At 30.4% G+C, this 21403-nt stretch overlaps 1 protein-coding gene across 1 annotated transcript; it reads right to left on the reverse strand.

The window, feature by feature from the left end:
* Window positions 1-1636: 1636 nt before the first annotated feature.
* On the reverse strand, window positions 1637-20545 carry LOC142328808 (kelch domain-containing protein 4). The gene is made up of 9 exons (XM_075372854.1): window positions 20348-20545; window positions 16922-17092; window positions 12540-12775; window positions 12008-12174; window positions 10756-10905; window positions 6471-6695; window positions 4926-5047; window positions 3514-3757; window positions 1637-1869 (listed from the first exon to the last, which is right to left on the reverse strand). The coding sequence occupies exons 1-9, from the start codon at window positions 20453-20455 to the stop codon at window positions 1724-1726; spliced, it is 1569 nt and encodes a 522-aa protein (XP_075228969.1). The 5' UTR covers window positions 20456-20545; the 3' UTR covers window positions 1637-1723.
* Between the last annotated feature and the right edge of the window lie 858 nt (window positions 20546-21403).

A 21403-nucleotide genomic window follows, 5' to 3' on the forward strand; every position in this document is an offset into this window, starting at 1 on the left:
GGAAACCATGCTAATACAGCATGGCAGACTGTAACACACTATTCTATTCATTAACAAAAATTGGTCAAAATGGTTTAAACACAAGAAAGTGAATCATGAGTCCTGTGTGCCTTAAGATCAGATACCAATGACAGTAAAGAAATTATTTCTTGGAAATCAAATTCTGCATAACTTTCAAAATAGTAGCAACATGCTAACTGCTGGGAGGGTTGCAGGGACTTCTCGGATGTAATGGTACTTGACATGTTTGGAAGACATCAATTCATGATACAGAAATGTGAATCATCTATCTAATTCTTTTGATACTTTACCTACACACTTTTCCAGCAAAGGTTACTTCAAAAGTGTCATACATTACAAAACCACCCACAGAAACTTTAGCAATGAAAAGTACAAGAGACTGAAACCCCATAAACATTGCTACAAAATTCTTCCATTCAATAAGGATTCTTTTTTTTAATTTTTAATGCACCAATAAATTCTCATTATTTAAAACCAATAATAATAGTTCATAACACTTTAGTTTTTAAAACTTCAAAATGTTTATGTTTAACCCTATATAACTAGCCGGAATTTTTTTTTTATAAATTGATGTACAAGCCTCCTCTATGAATCATGAGACCTTGCCGTTGGTGAGGGGGCTTGAGTGTTCAGGGATACAGAGTAGCTGGACCGAAGGTGCAACCATATCGGAGAGGTATCTGTTGAGAGCCAGACTAAGGAATGATTCCTGAAAGAGGGCAGCAGCTCTTTCAGTAGTTGTTAGGGGCGTGAGTCACAATGACTTAAACGGCCATATCAACATCACTCAGTCCTCTGAGTACTGCGCAGCTGAAAGCAATGGAAAACTACAGCTGCTTTTTTTCCAAGAAAATGTGGCTCTCTGCATTTTCACATAGCAATAATGGAGGCGCCTTCCTTGGTAAAATATTCCGGAGGTAAAATAGTCCCCCGTTCGGATCTCCGGGTGGGGACTACTAAGGAAGGGGTCACCAGAAAATTAAAAAATAACATTCTACGAGTCGGAGCGTGGAATGTTAGAAGCTTAAAAAAGGTTGGTAGGCTAGAAAATTTAAAAAGGGAAATGGATAGGGTGAATGTGGATATAGTAGGAATTAGTGAGGTTCGGTGGGAAGAGGAAGGCGACTTTTGGTCAGGTGATTTTAGAGTAATTAATTCAGCGTCAAATAATGGGCAGGCAGGAGTAGGTTTCGTGATGAACAAGAAGATAGGGAGGAGAGTGGAGTATTTCAAAACGCATAGCGATAGGGAATAGTCGCTTTAATATTGGAAGGACAGGTAGAAGGGAAAAATTGTGTAGGCAGGCCACGTTTGGAGTATGTAAAACAAATTGTTGGGGATGTAGGATGTAGAGGGTATATTGAAATGAAACGACTAGCACTAGATAGGGAATCTTGGAGAGCTGCATCAAACCAGTCAAATGACTGAAGACAAAAAAAAAAAGAAGATGTACAAGATCTTTAAAAGAAAGCCTAGGATCTATTACATGTTGATAAAACATATCAAAAATAGGAATTTAACTGAAATTGATTAAACACTACCTACATGATATTAATGTATTTCACAACGTGATTTTCATCAAGGAATAATAACCAGTTATTGATTATAAAGAAAACAATTTTGATACTTTGATATTTTCATTAAACAATTTAACTTAATACAAAAAAATTAAAAAAAAAGAACATAATCGAAGAAGCAATGTTTAATTTACTTCCATCGGTTCAACATCTTCATCACCATCATCATCATCATCACTATCTTCAGAATCTGACTCACTACTGGACTCCAACCATTCATGTTTATTATCTGGAGGAATTATAATTTGCCATTCATCCAATTTATGTATATCTGTAAAGAATACATAATATGAAGATAGATTATATGTATGACACTATTAAATTAAGAAGTAACATATTATAGTTTTAAAGACCTTCAATTTAAGAAACTTATACCTACTATCAAACTGATGTACGACCTGAAAAATTTTTCCATTTACAAAAATATAGAAGAATTACAATTTTTAACTTATAAGATTTTAATCTTTATTTTTAAACTGTGTATCATGATTATATTCAATCAAGTGAACAATCACGAGTTTGCAGTATTCAGTGAATGCCACCTTTTTGAATATGCTCAAATTATAAAATGGAAAATATTATGATACTGAATTTTGCTCAACAAATATAAATTTCTCAACCTATTAGTTGAATAAGTCAATTCACAATCCCCTGATCACCTGCTATGACATTTAATTTTTAATTTTGCTGTACCAAAGTTGAACTTGGGTATAGCAACATTACAGATTAACTGTCATAACAGGTGAAGACAGACAAATTACTATAGAAAAATTATTATTCATTCAATGAGAATGAAACTAACATTACTTTTCATCACAATCCTGGACACATTTAAGTACTTGACCCATCTTTCTCTATCTTTTCTTACTACAGTAGTAAAGAATTGTTCACCTCAACATCTGAACCAAACTTGTATTGCACTCTTTATATATTGCACATTGTTGTCAAACTTGGTTCCAGGTTTTTCACTGGGACCAATCCAAACAGCTTCAGTTTATTCTATTTAAATAGCTTTCACAATGTAAACATTTCTTTGTTTAATTATTGAACAACCCTTGTACTATTCACAAATATGATAAATACAATCATACAAAACAGGTCCTAGAGAATGATGGTTAGTAACCACTACTGTTGTTGCTACAAGTAATTTAAATTTTCTCATAATCTTTTATTCTATGTTAGCAAGTCAACAACATCAAACACTTAAATCTTAATGCTGTCCTCAATGGAAAGAAAAGTATAACATTAACATTTTAATGATAATTAACATGTTATTGTATATGCTTATAATTAAAAAATATACAGCATTAGCAAGATAGCAAGATATGAAAATACATTTATTAAGATATAAAAAAATGTACAGTAATGCCAACCAGATTTAAAGGTTAAAACCTATGTATTGGCACATTTTCTGTAAACCAACTAGTTTTATGATATTCTACAAGTCTAAATTTCAACTACAGCTTTGTTGTTTGGTCAGGGACTGTAGGCAGCTGTATCCCTTGATTATATATTGAATAAATAGTCTGTTACAAATCTTGCATCACAAAGCCAAGAATTATGATAATTAGATCCCAATAAAAGAATGGTAGAAGGCTGACATTATTGAGAAGTCATTAATATTGAAATACAACCTTGGCCAAACCTTAATCTATACCACATAGCAAGGCAAGTGATAATTATCTGTGAACTCCTATATATTGATTTTATGTATTTATTTTTTTTTTTTTATTTAACAAACTGACAATCTAATTTATTACATAACATGATCAGCAAATAAAGAAAACCTGAGTTTTCAAAAACAGTAAAATGTGGTAGACTCAAATAAAAAAAGTCACGAATCTATGTTACCTTGTTTATAACCTCAACATATTAAGCAATTTGGATAAAATTGAATACATAGATAAAAGCTTACCCAGTGAATAGAAATCAGCAAGCGTATACTGTTTATCTCCTTCTTCATAAATTCCTCCAAATAAGTATATGACACCATGCTTTATAGCCATGCCTGAATTAATTCTAGGGCAAGGAATGAAAACCTTTGATTTGTTATTCTGAGAACATGGATCTAAGGAATCACTTGGCTCTTCTGAAGCAGTAGATGGACCAACAGTCATTGTAAATATTCCATCATCAGCAACCACCACAGGGGCTTCATTCTGCAACAAAAAAGTTAAACTTAAATTATTTTTTGCAAGTGAATCATATAAAATATATCACTGAGAATGTATTCGCACAAACTTAAAGCTATGAAATAGATTACAATGCAACAATTTTAAATACCTGCCCACACATTTACACCTGCAAACATTTAAACTTGTGCTGCATTACAAGATGAGTTTTCAATTCAATGATTTTAGAATATGATGTAGACTGCTGCGTAAAATATTGTTTTCATAAGATGCAGCTGATCATTTTTATAAGATTTTCTACGGTTTTGAATAACTGAATGAACAGTTATATGTTTTCATCAGATACAGTTTTTTAGGGCTCTCACCTCTCTGTAAATCACGAATGCTTCAATAGATCTTAAATCTTTTACTTAAATTGCAGATAGCTCTACCAGGTGGTGCTGGAGAACCTGAAAAATCTCTTTAAACAACTGCATCACTTCTTCAATATCCACAAACACTGCAAATACACACACACACGCACGCGCACTACAGCAAATCTTATAAAATAAGCCATACAAAATTAAATTCATGATTTATTAAATGATAATGGTACAGCATTAAGGAAAATTGATTAACAGAAGAAAACAGTAATCAGTGAGAAAAAATCAGTAATTTTTTCTATGTATTAACAATAAATTCACTTCTTAAAGTCATTAGTAGCAACAGTCATCAAATAAGGTAATAGGGCTTCATATTAATCTCTTCCTGAGATTAAGAATCCCTTCAAACTACAGGTTATATGTTCAATATTATCAGAATATGTTTTTTCTTAATTTCAACATAAAAAAAAATATGAAGAAACAAATTTCTTACAATTAGTTGCCAAATGAATTATTGATATGCAAATGTTTGGAAAATAGCTCAAAATAGAGACTTATAAACGATTTTATCTTTGAAATTAAAAAGTTTGGGTTGCAGTAAACAATTGAGATATCTGATCCAAGCATACAGAATCTATAGATAATAACTGGTTCAATTATTATTCCTAAATGCATAATTATCAATGCTTTAAGTTATCAAGAAAAAAAAAACGCATTTTTTAACAATTTTCACTCTTTTTTATACACTGCCAATGCACAAAATAAATTGATCATGCAAGTGAAATAAGACTAAAATTTTAAATATAGTTAATTATAATGCAAGATATAGTTACAATTTCAGCTTTGGTGATTTCATTCTCTTCTTCTGCAATATCTTCATCCATCTGATCTTCTCCAGCATCTTTCTTCCTCCTTCGTTTTTGCTTTCCACCTTCTTTCTTTCCAGATAATGAAACTGTATAAACCAATAACAATTAATTAAAATAAATTTTAAATGTACTCATCCACAGTTAAATTAACTGTTATATAGATTTAACATACAGTAAAGCCTCTCATTACAGTACAGATCTCTCTATTGCGGAGATTTCTCTTTAGTGGCAATACTTGCTGATCCCTTCACATTTCTATATTACAACAGTGTATTTTAATTTCTCTTTTGTAGAAGATACATTTCAGGATTAAGAGCAGTGACAAAAATTCTGGGCCAGCTGGGTACATGATGGTCCACTTTCATTGTATTTAGGATAATCATAAGAATTTGTTTACCTTTAGATTTTATTAGAAGAAGTTCACACTCATTTAGACCTTTGATTACCATTTGTGTTATTTTTGATCAAGTATATTTTTTTACTTATTTATTTTTTTGGGTGAAATACATTGTTATGTCATCATTGCCCAGAAAACACAAATTGTGAAATATAAACACAAAATATAAAATATAATAAAACAACAACAAAAATTAAAACAAAATAAAAAGTTAAAGAAGAAATTTTTAAAAACAAAATTAAAACAAACTAAAATATTAAAAACAAAGACAAAGTAAAAAACTTTAACCAAAATGTTAAACACAAAACATAACTGCTGTAAAAAGAATAATTAACAACACTATTGAAAAGTAAGTAAAATACTAATACTTCGGAGAAATAAAAACACCCGGTCCAAAACTTCTTTATTATTGCCCAGGATTTCACAAAAAATCCTGGCAAATTTAAATTTATGACAAGGCTGCATAACATATACAATCCACAAAGATGTGGCACACAATCAAGCGGCAGTTGCATCATACGCATAGTGGTGCATTTTCTGCTGACATCAGGTACCCGTGAGTAGCTCTCATATGTCCTATCTGCAATTGGCAGAGGACCACTTCCTCTCGGTGAATTTTCCTGTGGGAGGAATCCCATGGCAACACAGTATCTTTGAAATGTTAAAGTTTGTTATCACCTATAACAATCAAGTGTAGGTGAATCGATTTGTGCTTAGCAAAAAATGTGTCCCTATGCAGCTGTATATTACTTTATGAATGTAAGTTACTGTTTATAGTTTACTACTAAGGCTACTTCTATTTTTTTAATTTATTTACAAGAACTTTTGTAAGTTAACTTGTGCTGAAACTTCAAATTAGCAAATTCAATAGTGGCATGGGTGAGGAAAATAAATTTTTTAAATATTGAATTGCCTATTACAAAGGTTACTATTTAAAAAGATTCAAAAATAGTGATTGTAGTTGTAGTTTTATATGAAAACCAAAATCATGTATTTACAAGTATCTCATCCTAGAATTCTTGAAATTAAACTAAAACAGTCTTAACTTAAAGAGTAAATTTTAATTTCCATTCAAGATAAAATTATTTAAGAAAAGCTATATTATAAATTACCACTTCTCCATATAGTTCGATCGGCCTCAAGTATATAAAGATCATTATAAAATTCACTAACTAAATCTTCATCATCATCATTATCATCTTGGTCTAAGACACCACCAAAAGTGAAAATCTTATTAGCCGGAGCAATTGCAGCACTAACACCAGATCGAGGGCTAGGGCGTATACCACCTGGTTTCACAGCACACCACTTCCACTTTAATCCAGTCGTATCTCCTTCTATAAATAATAAATGTAAATACAAGTTTCAATACCTCACACTATATTAAACAACAAAATTATTTGTTATTACACTTATCTGTTGCATAGATAATATCTATGTATTATTAGTTATTTGCTATACCTGTTCATCTTCATATATTATTTATTTATATTTATGATATATTTCGGTACTGTCTCGTTTTCTTCTTTTTTACATCTATATATTTAGTTGACCTAAGTACAGCTGATGTTAATATATGCATTAATTTAATGGACTGTATTGTTCACTCGCACATTCATAACTACACATGTTCATCTCATCTCATAAATTAAAATACATGATACAACAATGTAACAATATATAAAATATAAATAAATATGTACAACGCTAAACAATAAACATTAAACAATCATTTTAAAAAGTGGATCAGTGCGTTTTATTTACCATAAAGTTTGTATGGATTACAGTATTTAGAATAGTGGGCATAACCACAGACACTATTCAACTCACATGTTTGTGAACAATACCAGACTCCACCTACCTAGAGAAAAAAAAACTATGTTAAACAGAAAGAGCCCTGTTTATTTATTCCTATTACAATTAAGAACAAAAAAAAAGGTATATCCTTTGCAATCTAAATTTTTTTTGCCTAAGAATGCAGCATTCATCAAAATAAATGATGTAAAATAATAATGACCATTTTGCACATTCAACAAACAGTCCCCATACAACTATAGCTAGATGTGGTTTTAGAAGACTGTATAATAAGATTTGAACAATATTCATGTTACAACTTATACAAGGATGATAAGTTAATCAAACAAAACAAGAGTGATATGGTAGAGGAAATTCCATATATATTTTCATCAAAATAAATGGATGTAAAATAATAATGACATTTCTGGAATCGATGATCCAAAGAATACCTACATGAGCTCACTTCTCATTCAAGATGGAACAAATCTCAACCTAACCTTGCTGTTGGTGATCTTGTCTTGTTGAAATCTTCTAGTACACTTCCACTTTGTTGGCCCATTGGTGTTATCTCTGTAACTTTTCCTGGTATAGATGGTATTTGTCGTGTCGTTTGCATCAAACTTTCTTCTGGTTTTGTCACTCGTCCTGTGAATAAGATTCACCCTCTGGTCTTCTCTTCTTGATTTTCCTCGCTCGCCCCCCGGTATGTTTACGCCGTTTGCGTAAAGTCGTTTTATTCCAATGAATTCAAAGCTAGGGTTGGGTCATGTTGTTTTTACAGGCTTGGTAATTTTTATTTTTGCATTTTTTGTAAGGCTTATCTACGTGTATTTTTTAAATAGATTGTTTGGGTTTATTTTCGATATCATTTCTCTCAGGCTCCAGCTTGACTGGCTGTTGCATCATCGTATTGGTGTTAGCTTATTTCTATCACGCATTATTTCATTGCTGTTTTGTCTTAATGTATATATTAGGCATAGTGTTTTTTATTCTCAACCAATTTCAATATTGTCATAGTTCCTAGAAGTCTATTTCTCTTTGTCTGCCCTGATGTCATTTCTTCAACTTGCATATTCAGAAATTATTTTATCAGTCTTACGTAATTCTTTAGTGGTCTGCTTGCTTGTAAATTATTTTTGTTATGTCTTCGTCCCCGAATTCCACACGTTTTCTCTAATCGTTCTCATACTAACACTAAGACACTACTCTTGTTGTTAACACACACACACACACTCTTCTGTCCATTGCTTTGTTTGCTTCCCCTAATTCTCACCACGCCAGTTTTTCATTCTAGTCCTGACTTTCACGCTGTGCGGATCCTGGTCCTCCAGACTTGGAGGACCAGGCTTCGATGTTCTCTTTCGCTCGTATAATGTTAATACTTTCTTCGTCTTCATAAACGTTGCGGTATTTCTCTGTCAAAATATTCTCTAGTTCTACTCGTCAGTTTTTCGTGATTTCACAGTTTTCTATGTTCGTCCAGCCTTGTTTCTTTGTTAAGTTATGCTTCAAATTCACTATATTACGTCTCTGTCAAAAGTGCTTCAATTACTACAAACTGCCAATTCTATCGACGCCGAATCTTCTCTAGCTGCTGATTATATTTTCATCGATGCAGAATCTCCAAACTCGTTGCTACGTATCTGAGATGCTATGTATCATTCTACCTTTAAACCACGACTCACCCCTGCATTCCTGATACACCACTGCAGACTACGCCCAGGATTACTGTATGTATTCATTTACCTTCATTCACGAGTTCGTCTCTTGCTAATATTTGTGTGCTACAGGCAAGTTTAATAATTTTCATTATTTATTACGTTAAACAGTTATTTTATCATTAAATTTTGTGGAACATTCAGTTAATCGTACATTATCTCTTCTCTTAAATTAATCTAAAGAAAATTACTCCTGATGTGAAGTTATGTTTTAGGACTTCTTTGTAATTTCATATTTTAAAGAAAGCTTATTTACTAAAATGAACTCTATTTATATGTTTACTTATTTCAATTTGATTATTGTAATTAATTCCTTTTGTACTAGAATATTATTGTGGCCTTTTTTCTATACTAAACTAGAATTGCTAGTTTTAATTATTTAATGATAAGTTTGTTGTTCATAAATCAGGAAAGGCCAGTGCCAATAATTAAGATTTACTGTAATTTATTTGTCTAAGCTAATGACATTTGTTCATTGCTAATTTTTCAATATTACAGCATATGTCAGTAATGCAATAGTTTTCCAGTCATGCTATGTTTATTGATGTTATGTTTTTCTAAGTATATAATTGTAAATATGGTGTTTTATGTTCTCTTGTTTTCAGGCTTTGTTAAATTGTATATTTTCAAAATCTATATTCATATATTTTCTCATTTAATATCATTATTCATATGTTGATTCAGCTGATATTTCTTATATAGACTTAAGTTATGTTAATTTCATAATTTCTTTTTATTTTTTAAGGTTATGATTTAACTTAAGTTCATTTGTTTTCTTTCCAATTAAAGTCCAATTTCTTTTGGCAAATAAGAGCTGTGTATTCTTTTATTTTTGTTAACTTTACCCAACAATATTCATGTTACAACTTATACAAGGATGATAAGTTAAATCAAACAAAACAAGAGTGATATGGTAGAGGAAATTCCATATATATTAATCTTCAACTTAAATATTAAATGCTGGTATATAACTTGTCAAATGAGTGGATTCAAGATCAATCATGTTGGAATTAAGAAATTTTAATTGTAATCAAGTTAAACATTATCAACATGAAATATTTCTGACTAATGATGAATACTGGAAATTCAAAGCACCACTTTTATTAAGGCAATGAAGAGACCATTCTTGCTTTCTTTTTCTGTTTAGCCTCCAGAACCACTGTAAGGTATCACTTCAGAGGTTGAATGAGGATATGTATAAATGTAATTGAAGTGTAGTCTTGTACAGTCTCAGATTAACCATTCCTGATATGAGTGGTTAATTGAAACTCAACCATCAAAGAACACCAGTACCCACGATATAGTATTAAAATCCATAAAAAAGTAACCACCTATACTAGGATTTGAACCTTAGAACTCTTGACTTTTAAATCAGCTGATTTGCATTGATGAGTTCACCACTAGATGAACCTGATGGGTAGACCATTCTTGCTGTTATATTTATTTATTTTTATTAATCAAACTATATTAACTACACACTGAGCAATACATTTAAAACGTACTGCATCCAGCTGTGGAATATCAGTAGTGATCATGCCACCCCACTGACAGAAGAATCGCATCACATACAAGTATAGATTACATAATATTCCTAGTTTTAGTAAAAGTTATATAATATTTTTAACTAACAACATATTCAAATAAAGGAATAAAATTCATATAAATAGGTACTAACAGTGGAATGCAACTGACAGATTACTAGTTAACTGATGACTCATGGCAATACTGTACCTAGCAGTGTTTTCAAATTGCTTTATCTAATAAACAGTATATGTTAATAGAAAATAGTTATGTGTTAATACTACGTGTTAACAAAAGAACTTCATGGAAAAATAAATTTCAATAGATAAGATTTAAAAAAATAAATAAATTGTTTACATACTTTCAGGAGAAAGAAGGAACATATCAGTGTGTGTAACACCTTTATCAACATCTTTTTTAACTTTCACTTTACTATAGCCACCAAAAATTAATATTTTTCCATCAGAAAGAGGAAACATTTGGAAACCTGATCGAGGAGACGGCGGTGTTCCTGGAAAAAAAATAATTTTTGTCAGTAAATTACAAAAATAAACTCTTTTATAAAACAGTAAATATATAAGTTACAATAATTACAGTAAATATTATAAGTTACTTATAGTTTCTAAAACTTAAAATTCTAAAAGATACATGCAATTATTAAATTTATCTAAAAACAGTTTCTGATTTGACTTTGCATTAGTATATTTGCTGCTACGCCCATAGAACAGCAAATGACATGGTTCCTTCTTATTTGCTAAGTGCACAAATCTGCAATCTCATTTTTACTTGTTCCATGAGCTATGGAAGGATAGAGAAAATAATTAATACTTTGATTGTTACAATATAGCACTAGGATTCAATTTTTCTTAAAATGCATTCATTTGATAAGATTTTTTTTCCAATTATGTTAACTAATAAGAATATTGATATTTTTCCACGAGATGAGTTTTTGTCATTATTTTTAAATTGTTTATTTAGTTGTTACATTTATTTGATTATTTAATCAAGTTTATTATTTATTTATTTGTATAACATAAAGACTGGCCAAACCGTGACCCATGTCCTTACATGCAGTCTACAGTCATATATGACGAATTATTTTTTTTTTAAGTATTTGGTATTTCAGAATGTATTTTAAATCACATTAAAGTAATTAAAAGAAATAGAATTCACTATAATCACATGAAGAATATAAAACGCATAGATTCGACCAGTATATATTCTCACGCATAACAATGCCTGCCAAGAATTAATAGTCCACAAGCTGCACCGCTACAGATTGACACATATAATTCTTGTAACTACTCATTTTCATCAGGGTTTAACAAGTTAAAAGACTTGAATTTCATTATTCACAGACTTGTGTCAACATGATTAGAAGTCTGTTCATTGTATGTAGTTCTGTACTACTCTATAGTCTTGATGGGTAGTGATTTATAACAGTAGTATTTAAATAAGACAAGTGTTTCAATCAGTCATTGGGTTAATATGTAGTACTTCAGTTTCAGTAGATTAGTTTATTTCAAGAAGAGTGATAGTAATATATTGTTATAGTAAGAATAATTTCATAAATTACCTAAATATTATATATAAATGATATAAAATTAGAGTACCTGAAGGTTCCAATTTCTTCCAAGTACGATTTTCTAAACTGAAGGCATAAACATCATTAAAATATTTAAAATCCTGATGACTCTCATGAAATCCACCAAAAACAATAAGTTGTTTTTTTACACAAACCATACGGTGTCCGCTTCGAGAAGAAGGACCACCTGAAGCACTAAACAATAACATATTTACTAATTATTTTATTAATACCAGCAAGTAAAGATTTTATGATATACATAACACTAATCTTCCAGTAATCATTACAATTAATAAACTGCATGCATTATACAAATTTCAATAACAAACCGGTCACAAGATTCCAAAAAATGAAATTTGACTACTAAAAAAAAATGTTAAAAATGGTGTTTCAAGTTAAAGTAGATTCTAGTAAAGCTCTACTTATACCTCCCTTACAAAAAAGGTCACCTCACTCTCACCCTTTTTATCCAATAAAGATTCTACTGTAAACATCATAATTTAATACTAAACAACAAGATAATATAATTTAAGTGAATCAATAAGAAATATTTTACATACTTTATTTTCTCCCACTTTTTCTCTGCAATGTAGTAAACCCAAAGATCTTTATAATGATAAAATTGTGTCTGAGAAGGACTAATAAATTCTCCACCAAACAACCATATCTGTCCTCGATCAGCCGATATAGATACCGCTTGATGAGAACAACGAGGTGCCGGTCCATTTGGTGATTTTACTTGAGTCCATTCATTTCGTTGTATATTATAAAAATACATGTCGTTAAACACTCTTGTCTGAAATAATAAAATAAAAATTTGTTTGTCTTTATACATTCAAAAAAATAATTCATAATTTCATATAAGGTAACATAACAAGTTTGTAGATTAGATACTAGAACAGAAAGTGAAAATTACAATTAAATGTATGACAGGTAGAAAGAAATTCATCAATCTCTGGAAATGTTACTATATAACTACTACAGAAATCACCTAACCTAAGGGCAAATTTCAAGTAGTAGTAGATATAGTTAATGCATGCCTATTAGAAAGTAATATTCCAGATGACAGTATAATACCACTTAATACATAAGAGACTGAATGTAAAAGTAATCAGGGACCAGTCACCTAGAATGAGTTTATGGATGTGTCATCATCATCATCAAGAACAGAAAGAAACAACCGAGCAAGATTACAGAACAAAGTGGCTTTACGCAGGAAATAACACATGTGATAACATACTGATATAGCCCCAAATGCTAGGATGAGTGTTCATAAAATGCCAATTGTTTTTTATGGATTTGGAGAAAGTAAATATTGTTACTACATAATGTTTTTGTAACTAAACTCGGTGTTGAAAAATACCACTGAAAAAGACTTACAAAGGCAGTTTAAGAAAAATCAGAAATCCATTTTTACATTTTTTGGGAGTAAGAAACTCCCAGGGATACTGCCTATCACCAATATACCAAAGCAAATTTATTATAAATGTTTATTACTGATGAAGTAGAAGGATCATACAGAAAGTAATGCCAGTTTACTCATCCTTATTATACAAGTGACTCATGCACATATATCACTTATCAACTTATCCTATGCAAGTTCTCAACACATTCTTTACACTTGTATTGTTTCTCTCCAAGTTTAAAATAAGAAAATAGACAATGCAAATACATGTGAAGTGAAATCTATAATTTGATTTCTTAATGCAAGAAATATGTGACTGTGTGATATTAATCATGAAATTAAGAAAATTTATGGAGATGTGGTGAATGAATTATCAATATGACAATGGTGTAAAAATTTTAATGCAGGAAGAGAAGACATCCATGAAGATGAACAAATCAGTCACCCATCTGTCATTACAGATGATTTTCTGAGTTGTGTTGATGAATTCATCAAACCAAAATGACATCTCTCATTAGAAATAAGTGAAAATTTTTAATTTGTTTTAGCATACCATTATCTATGAAATTGTCACTATTCATCTCAAGTATTGAAAAATCTGTGCAATATGGGGGTTTCCTTAGTGATTCTTAGTGAAAAATTATATGCTGTTGTATATTACCAATTATATATATACAAGGTGTGTATTTAAAATTAGGTTAGTTTTGAAATAAAAACAAGGCAGAGAAATATGAACAAAATTTATTACTTTTGCCAATAAAATCTATGACATTTATTTACTACTTCTCTACATAGCTGTCTTCAATTTCAACAAATTTTTCATAGCTTTTCAATAGTTTCTTCATTCTCTCTTCAAGAATTTTGTCGCCAATGATTTAAATCCAGTAGTGCCATTTTTCAATTCATCATCATTGTCAAGTTTGTGATGCAAGCCAGTGTTTAAGGTGAAAAAAAAGAAAATAATCACTAAGAGCTAAATCAGGGTATAGGGTGGATGATTAAACATCTTCCAACAAAATTTTTCCAATTCCTCACTGTCTGATTTTCCATGTGTGGCCAGACACTGTCATACAAAAATAGTCACACAAAATAGCCTTCCACAGTGTTTATTTTTACAACTTTTAAGATTTGTTAATGTTCAATGAAACATTAACAAATCTTAAAAGTACATGTAATGTATGTACCAGCATTCACAGTTCCACGATTACTATCATTTCTACCATCACTATCATTTTTCTATCAGGATTACTATCATTTTTTACCATGTGTCATGGTTATCATTTGACAACATTTTTCCCCAATAAAAAACAGTAGCCAAAAACTTCTGCACTGCATTGATTACTGCTTTGTCTCAATGTTTGAATAAGAAATCCAGGTTTCATCTCTGGTAACAATGTGACCAAACAATTCATCACTTTCATGTTCATAATGCCACAAAGATTCATGCATTGCAGAAACACATTTTTCCTTGTCTGTCAGTTAACCTTTGGGAACTCACGTTCTTTTGTATTCCTAATTCATTCCTAGTACATAATATGTTATTACCGGATTTCACGAAAAATTCATACTTTCCGAGATTCTAGAATTGAACTGGAGACATCAGTATGTTGTATACAATACAACATGTGAATACTGATGTCACATTGGAATGTTAAACTAAGTCAAAATGATTTATTAAACTCTTTATTTTAGTAATTTTAAAACTTTATTTTTGTAATTATATATTATATACAGTATAATTTTGATGATACAATGTCATTTGGATAAATGAGACCTAAAAATAATTATTAAAAAAATCTTGATTTCTCTAGTAATTATACTCTACTTAGTTTGATGATATAGATGTTATTTGATCAAATGGGACCAAAAACTTTTATTAAGCAATAAAATTTTACCAGTCTTATATTAATCTCTTTTAAGTACATATCTTTGATTTATACTAAACTACATGCAATAATTACCTAAAAATTGTCACTGTTGCATAAAATATAACATGTGAGTAGCATGTTAAATTTTTGGCGCGAGTTCTTGAATATTAACATTTTTGGCATCCAACTGTCATACAATTTTTTGTAGCCCAAGTTTTTGATCAAAATTTCATAAATCAACGATAGTGAAACATCAAAGACAATACTGACCTAGTGAAATGCCAGTTTTCTCAAATTTTTTCATCAGCTATTTCCATCAAATCATCGGCTATCACTGATGATCAATTTTTACGTTCTTCATCATGAATATTCCTTGGCCTTCTTAAAATGAACAGTAACACTGTCTTACTTTAGCATCACTCATAATATTCAGTCAATAAACATCACAAATTTTCCTGTAAATTTCAGCTGAAAATTTATTTTTTTCCCAGCAAACGACAGATTATACTCTTTGTAAATCACACTTAGCATAATCATGAAACCGCAGCATTTATTATAAATGGAAAAATATAAACAACTAAAAACTAAATAACTAAACAATTATTGCTAACAGCTAACAACTGATTGAAGTAACTGAGGTATGTAAGCGCCATCTGTTGACATCTTGTATATAGGCAGCAAATGTAAGACAGACCTTACTTTAAATACACACCTCATACAATGTATTATGTGTTCAATCTCTTGAAGAATTTTAACCAGAGTTTCTTTAGTTTCTGTGCTCAGATATGAATAAAATTAAGTAAAGTAAAATTTTATTAGTTAAAAAAAAAAAAAATTCAATGATTAGATTACTGTGCATAAATGCAGGCCATTTGATATATAACACAAGGTAGATAAGTGAAAATTTTGAATAGTAAAAATTAATCTTTTAAAATGTTATATGTAGACTCTATGATCAGTGGGAACTCAATTTTCATGTGCTTATTATTAGTTGTTAAATTATAGTTCATCGGGTGAGGCACCTACAGTTAGTCAAAAATTAGTTTGCAATGATACTGATTACATATTTGTATATTATTATTTAGGAGAAATGTGAATGAAGTTAACCTGTAGTATTAAATCATATATTCTTGAAAGAGCATATTTATTACCTTTTTATATGAAATTTACTACAGTATAAAAATTAAGCAATAGCATTAAACTAACAATTATTACATTACTGTCATGCAACTATTGTAATCATCTTCGTCCACCAGCTCCACATTCAGAACTATTTAGATACTACCTGGAACCAAACTACCACAAAAAAGATATTATACAGTAATTTTCAATTCAGAATAATTAACATCATATCAAATGGTATCACAAAAATATAGCCTACCTCAATACATACCAAAGTGAGGATCAACTCATCCAAAACTATAAATGGCTATAATTAATTTAAAATAATTTAATTTAAAATAATTAATGTTTATTTTGCATAATTACAATAGATTTTTATATTCTACACTAAATGTTCTGTATTTATCACAAGCCCTTACTAAATAGTTCACATGTACTGAATCCAGTAAAATTAATAATATTAAAATAATTTTTATCATTAAACAATGATAAAACAATATTAACACTGTTAAACATGCTAAATTTTAATATAAATAATAATACTAACCTTCTGTCCATTATAGAATTCTCCACCAAAAAATATCAACTCATCTTTATCTGGATGAGGGGTCAAGGAAAAATTAACCCTTCTTGAAGGAGGCTGGACAACTTTTTCTGTAACTGCCTGCTGTCTACGCTCTTCTTCCTCAATATCGGCCACAATTTTTTCAATATCATCCTAAATGAAAATTAAGATTCTATTAACAGAATGTGATGAAATAGTTTTTTTAAAGTAACACTATGCAATAAAACAAGAAACCATTAATTGAATTAGGAAATTTCCAAAAACTGACTTAAATGGAACAAGAATCAAAACTTTTTAAAATAAAAAAATTAAACAGAATTCCAATTTACATAATACTGCAAAAGTATAAAGTTTAGTAAAAACAGTTATCATTAAACTGCACCACACATGAAATATCTAAAAAAATTAACAATGAAGTTAATACTGATGTGAATACAATACTGAAAAAAAGCAACACAAGATACTGCTACTACAGCTGTGGTGATATAAGCCACATTTTAATCAACATTTTTTGTGGTACACAAGTCACATCAGCAAAAAATATTTTTTTACGAAACGATTTTTTCCAGTTGTCATATGACTATGTTAGAATGTACAATAAAACACTGCTACTCTCCACGAAGGGGTGGTAGCATCTTTATCTTTCATCTGGATATCCCCCAGGTTCAAATCCCGGTCAGACATGGCATTTTTCATATGCTACAAATTTCTAATTCATTAACACAGCACAAGCTTTGAGCTTATATGATGATTTAATCAGAAAAAAATTTATTACAGGAAGTAATGAATTTTTTTAAACTCAAAAGTAATGAATTTTAAAACTTAAAAAAAGAGTTTTTAAATATTCTAAATCGGTTCAAAGCGAATAAACTTCTATATAATTGCATACAGTCTTGTATACATGACTGTATAATGCTATTCAGATGCTACAAGGATACTAGACCTGTGTCACTAGAATTTAGAATAAACATCAGTAACATTTTGAGTTTATTAAAGAGAGAAAGATGCGCAAAATATCTAAGAGTTTTTGTTGATTGCACTTGCTGAATGGAAACATAATAATATTCTATAGAATATTATATAGAATAATATTCTATATTAAATAATATTCTTCCACTTATAATAAAAAAAAAAAATCTGTTGTATTCTCAATGAAAAACAAGCACTATCAATATATTACAGAATAGTTAATTTTATTCTCTATACGAATCATTGCCTGGGAGGCGCGAGGAGTAATGTTTCCTCTTTCTTGAATGTGATTCACAAGCGAATCATTAAAAGTATACAGAAAGACAGACGATATACAGTATACAGACGATACAGTACAGACTCCAAGGTGTAATAAGGAAATTTTCAGAAAAAGCTTTTTATTTACTTGACCAAATGTTTGAATATTCTGAATTCTAGTTCATTTATTCATTTATCTGGTCCAGCTTTCTTGATTAAGAGCCATGTTATGAACGATCTCACCTAAAGACCGTTAACATGTTATGATAGATTTTAGAGCAAGGTTGGACTGTATGTTTATAGGTGATAAATTGAAACAACGCCTTGTTGCTTGCTAAATTGTTATTTAATTTGTTGTCGTCTTGACATTTCAATAACATATAATTGAACTTAATAAAGCATATAATATAACACATATGATTAAACTAAATAACATATAAATATAAAACTAATGTAAGCGTTCATCCAAATACTGTCCATCCAGACTGAATGTGCAACACGACCGCTCTGGGTCAGATTCGAGGGCCGAATGAATAGAAGGTCGCTACATTGTAATGACCACTCCTTGCAGTAGGAGATCGTGTGATCAGATCGCCTGACCAAGCTTGTCGGAGAACCCTAGCCCTCGCTAGGTAGCAGCACCTGATGGCACAAGTGGAACGGAACAATCCCTTATGCAGTATATCCCTTGTTCATGTAATGTACATAATTACAGCCTCTTACATACACGGATCAACAAAGCAGAGCAGAATATATTAATCAGAACCCAGGAATATAATGTACCCAAGGCAGTATCAAGGAATCCTCAAATATAGCCAGTTCAGTCACATCATAAACTACCAAACTCCTAAATAATATAGTTCACACTTAACCACCTCTGCCATACTGATACACATAATACACTGAGTTATCTTATACTCACAATGACATCCTACCACAATGACACACCCTGCACTATTTCTCACTACTACAAACAAGGATAGCTTTTTCAATATGATACAATTAGTAACACAGTCATCACTTACTTATTGAGTTTGCATACTAGTAAATAATGGATGTAAATTCTTGTAAACAGCAATTTAGTACTTATGATAAGGGTCAATTTGTACAAAATCATCAAAAATTAAATTCCAGATTGATATTTTTCTGTGAATATAATACTAATGTAGTAACCCTTAATAAAACTTTTACAAAAATTTGTTTTTTACAAGTGGTCATTTTCCTTTACCTCCACACCATTTCTGACCAAAATTACTTACAAAAGTTTTTTTTCTATCAATCATCATATTTTATTCACCATTATTTTCTTTTTGAATTGTTCTAAATTTTTTTTAACAATATTTCATTCTGTTATTTCCAGTGTAATTATATGAAATTGCAGCTCCAAAATATGTAATGGTTGTCAGATTTCTAGTTTTGAATTTACTACTCTTCTCCAAGACTGATATCTCTCAGACTAAAAACTTTGTACATTTTAATGGATCTGGTTAGAATATTAAAGTTTTAAAAAAGTACGAGCTATTATAGTTTGATCTATTAAAGATACAATGTTTGAAACTTGAAATTCCAACTTTAAGACCACCTGCTCATTATCAATTTTTTTGGACAACTAGATGCTGTATGAAAAGCCACTATCATGCAAAGTTTCACAGCAACTACTATCATCTAACCACAGGACTACTACTATGATAAATAGTTCTAAAAGGTAACATTCTGAAGCATTGAGAAAGGAACTTAATCGAAGAAGTGCATTTAAAATGTTCAATCACAAGGCATCAGATCCACTAAATTTATAATACAATTAAGACAAAAAAATTTTACATATCGGAATAAGAAACTTTTATTAACGTTACCTTAACCCAATATATAGGCAGGACATACAAAGAAAATATTGTAAAACCAACTTACTTTAAATTAATGAAATATCATTCAACAATATTACTTTTTATTTAACACAAAAAATCTGTTTAAAGTTTGGTGTAATAAAGTTGGCATCTTCATCAAAACACTTTTATGTTACAAGGCCGAAGTATGTCAAACAAACTTTAACCTTAAAAATTTAATACAATTAGAATAATTAAAATCAATTTATAAAATACGCGTGTAATCGGAAGTAAAATAAATTCTTAAATTGAATAATTGGTTACGGATTCCAAATAATCAAAGCATGTAGCTACTTACTTCTCCAATCACGGCTAATTCCTTTTTTAATTTTTGAGAAAATTTCTTTTCCGTTTTTGCTGCTGTTTTCTCAGCACCTTTTCCCTTTTTCTTATCCTTCTTGCCCATAATAAATAAAAACAAGAACTAATAAAAGGAAAACACAATTAACACAGACATAACCAAAAAATTCACTACTCCACGTGAGGAATGACAACTACGAAGATAAAAAAATTTTATTTAATTTAATAATTATCTACTTAGTTTAATTTAACTTATTTTAAACTTAAACTATTAATGTTTAATTCTCAATTTTAAATTTTGTTTAACTTTCAGTCACATAAGGTTATGTTTAATTCTCAATTTTAAATTTAGTTTAACTTTCAGTCACATAAGGTTTAGTTTAATTCTCAATTTTAAATTTAGTTTAACTTTCAGTCACAAACGGTTTGATCTTTTAAATCCTATGTGGACCACAACTAGTACTTTGGCTGTGGTTTCTTAACTAATTAAGCTGGCTTAAGCTAAACAGACAGGGCTAACCCTTATTTAATTAAATCTTAATTTTTGTTATGGAGGCAGTTAAAAACCAGGCTCACCATCCTGTGCATACGTGTCGTTGGATTCGGAATAGCGTCGAGGGAGCACAGGATGCCAGACCAAGTGGGCCAAGTTCTTGTAGGGGCGTCGAAATTCTCCAGACCAAACACGTCTGCGGAAGTACGGCCCTCAATCTGACAAAGCCGCCAACACCGGCCTCCAGCCACTCGGGGTCTGACCCTGCTCTGTCTACTTTACCAAGGGTCATTTCTCTTTCCAATTCTGAACACTTTTATTTCGCTAGTTTGCACTTCCTGTTTATAGTATTTCTTAACTGTCGATAGTTCCTTTTATTTTCTTCACTAGCATTCTTATATTTTCTACCTTCATCCATCAGCTGCAATATACCTTCTGATACTCAAGGATATCTACCAGTTCTCTTTGTTCTGTTTAAGTTCGCTTCTGCTGATTTAAGAATTTCCTTTTTAACATTCTCCCATTCTTCTTCTACATTTTCTACCTTATCTTTTTTACTCA

Source organism: Lycorma delicatula, chromosome 8 (genome assembly GCF_047948215.1).
Source record: "Lycorma delicatula isolate Av1 chromosome 8, ASM4794821v1, whole genome shotgun sequence".
Classification (NCBI taxonomy): Eukaryota; Metazoa; Arthropoda; class Insecta; order Hemiptera; family Fulgoridae; genus Lycorma; species Lycorma delicatula.

Excerpts from the sequence above, each read along its gene's own strand:
- LOC142328808 (XM_075372854.1), bottom strand. The coding sequence starts at position 20,455 with ATGGGCAAGAAGGATAAGAAAAAGGGAAAAGGTGCTGAGAAAACAGCA. Across the intron at positions 5,048-6,470 it reads TCGAACTATATGGAGAAGTG|TTTCATTATCTGGAAAGAAA; the intron begins GTAATTTATAAT and ends TGGTTTATACAG. Across the intron at positions 1,870-3,513 it reads TGCTGATTTCTATTCACTGG|ATATACATAAATTGGATGAA; the intron begins GTAAGCTTTTAT and ends TATTCTTTACAG.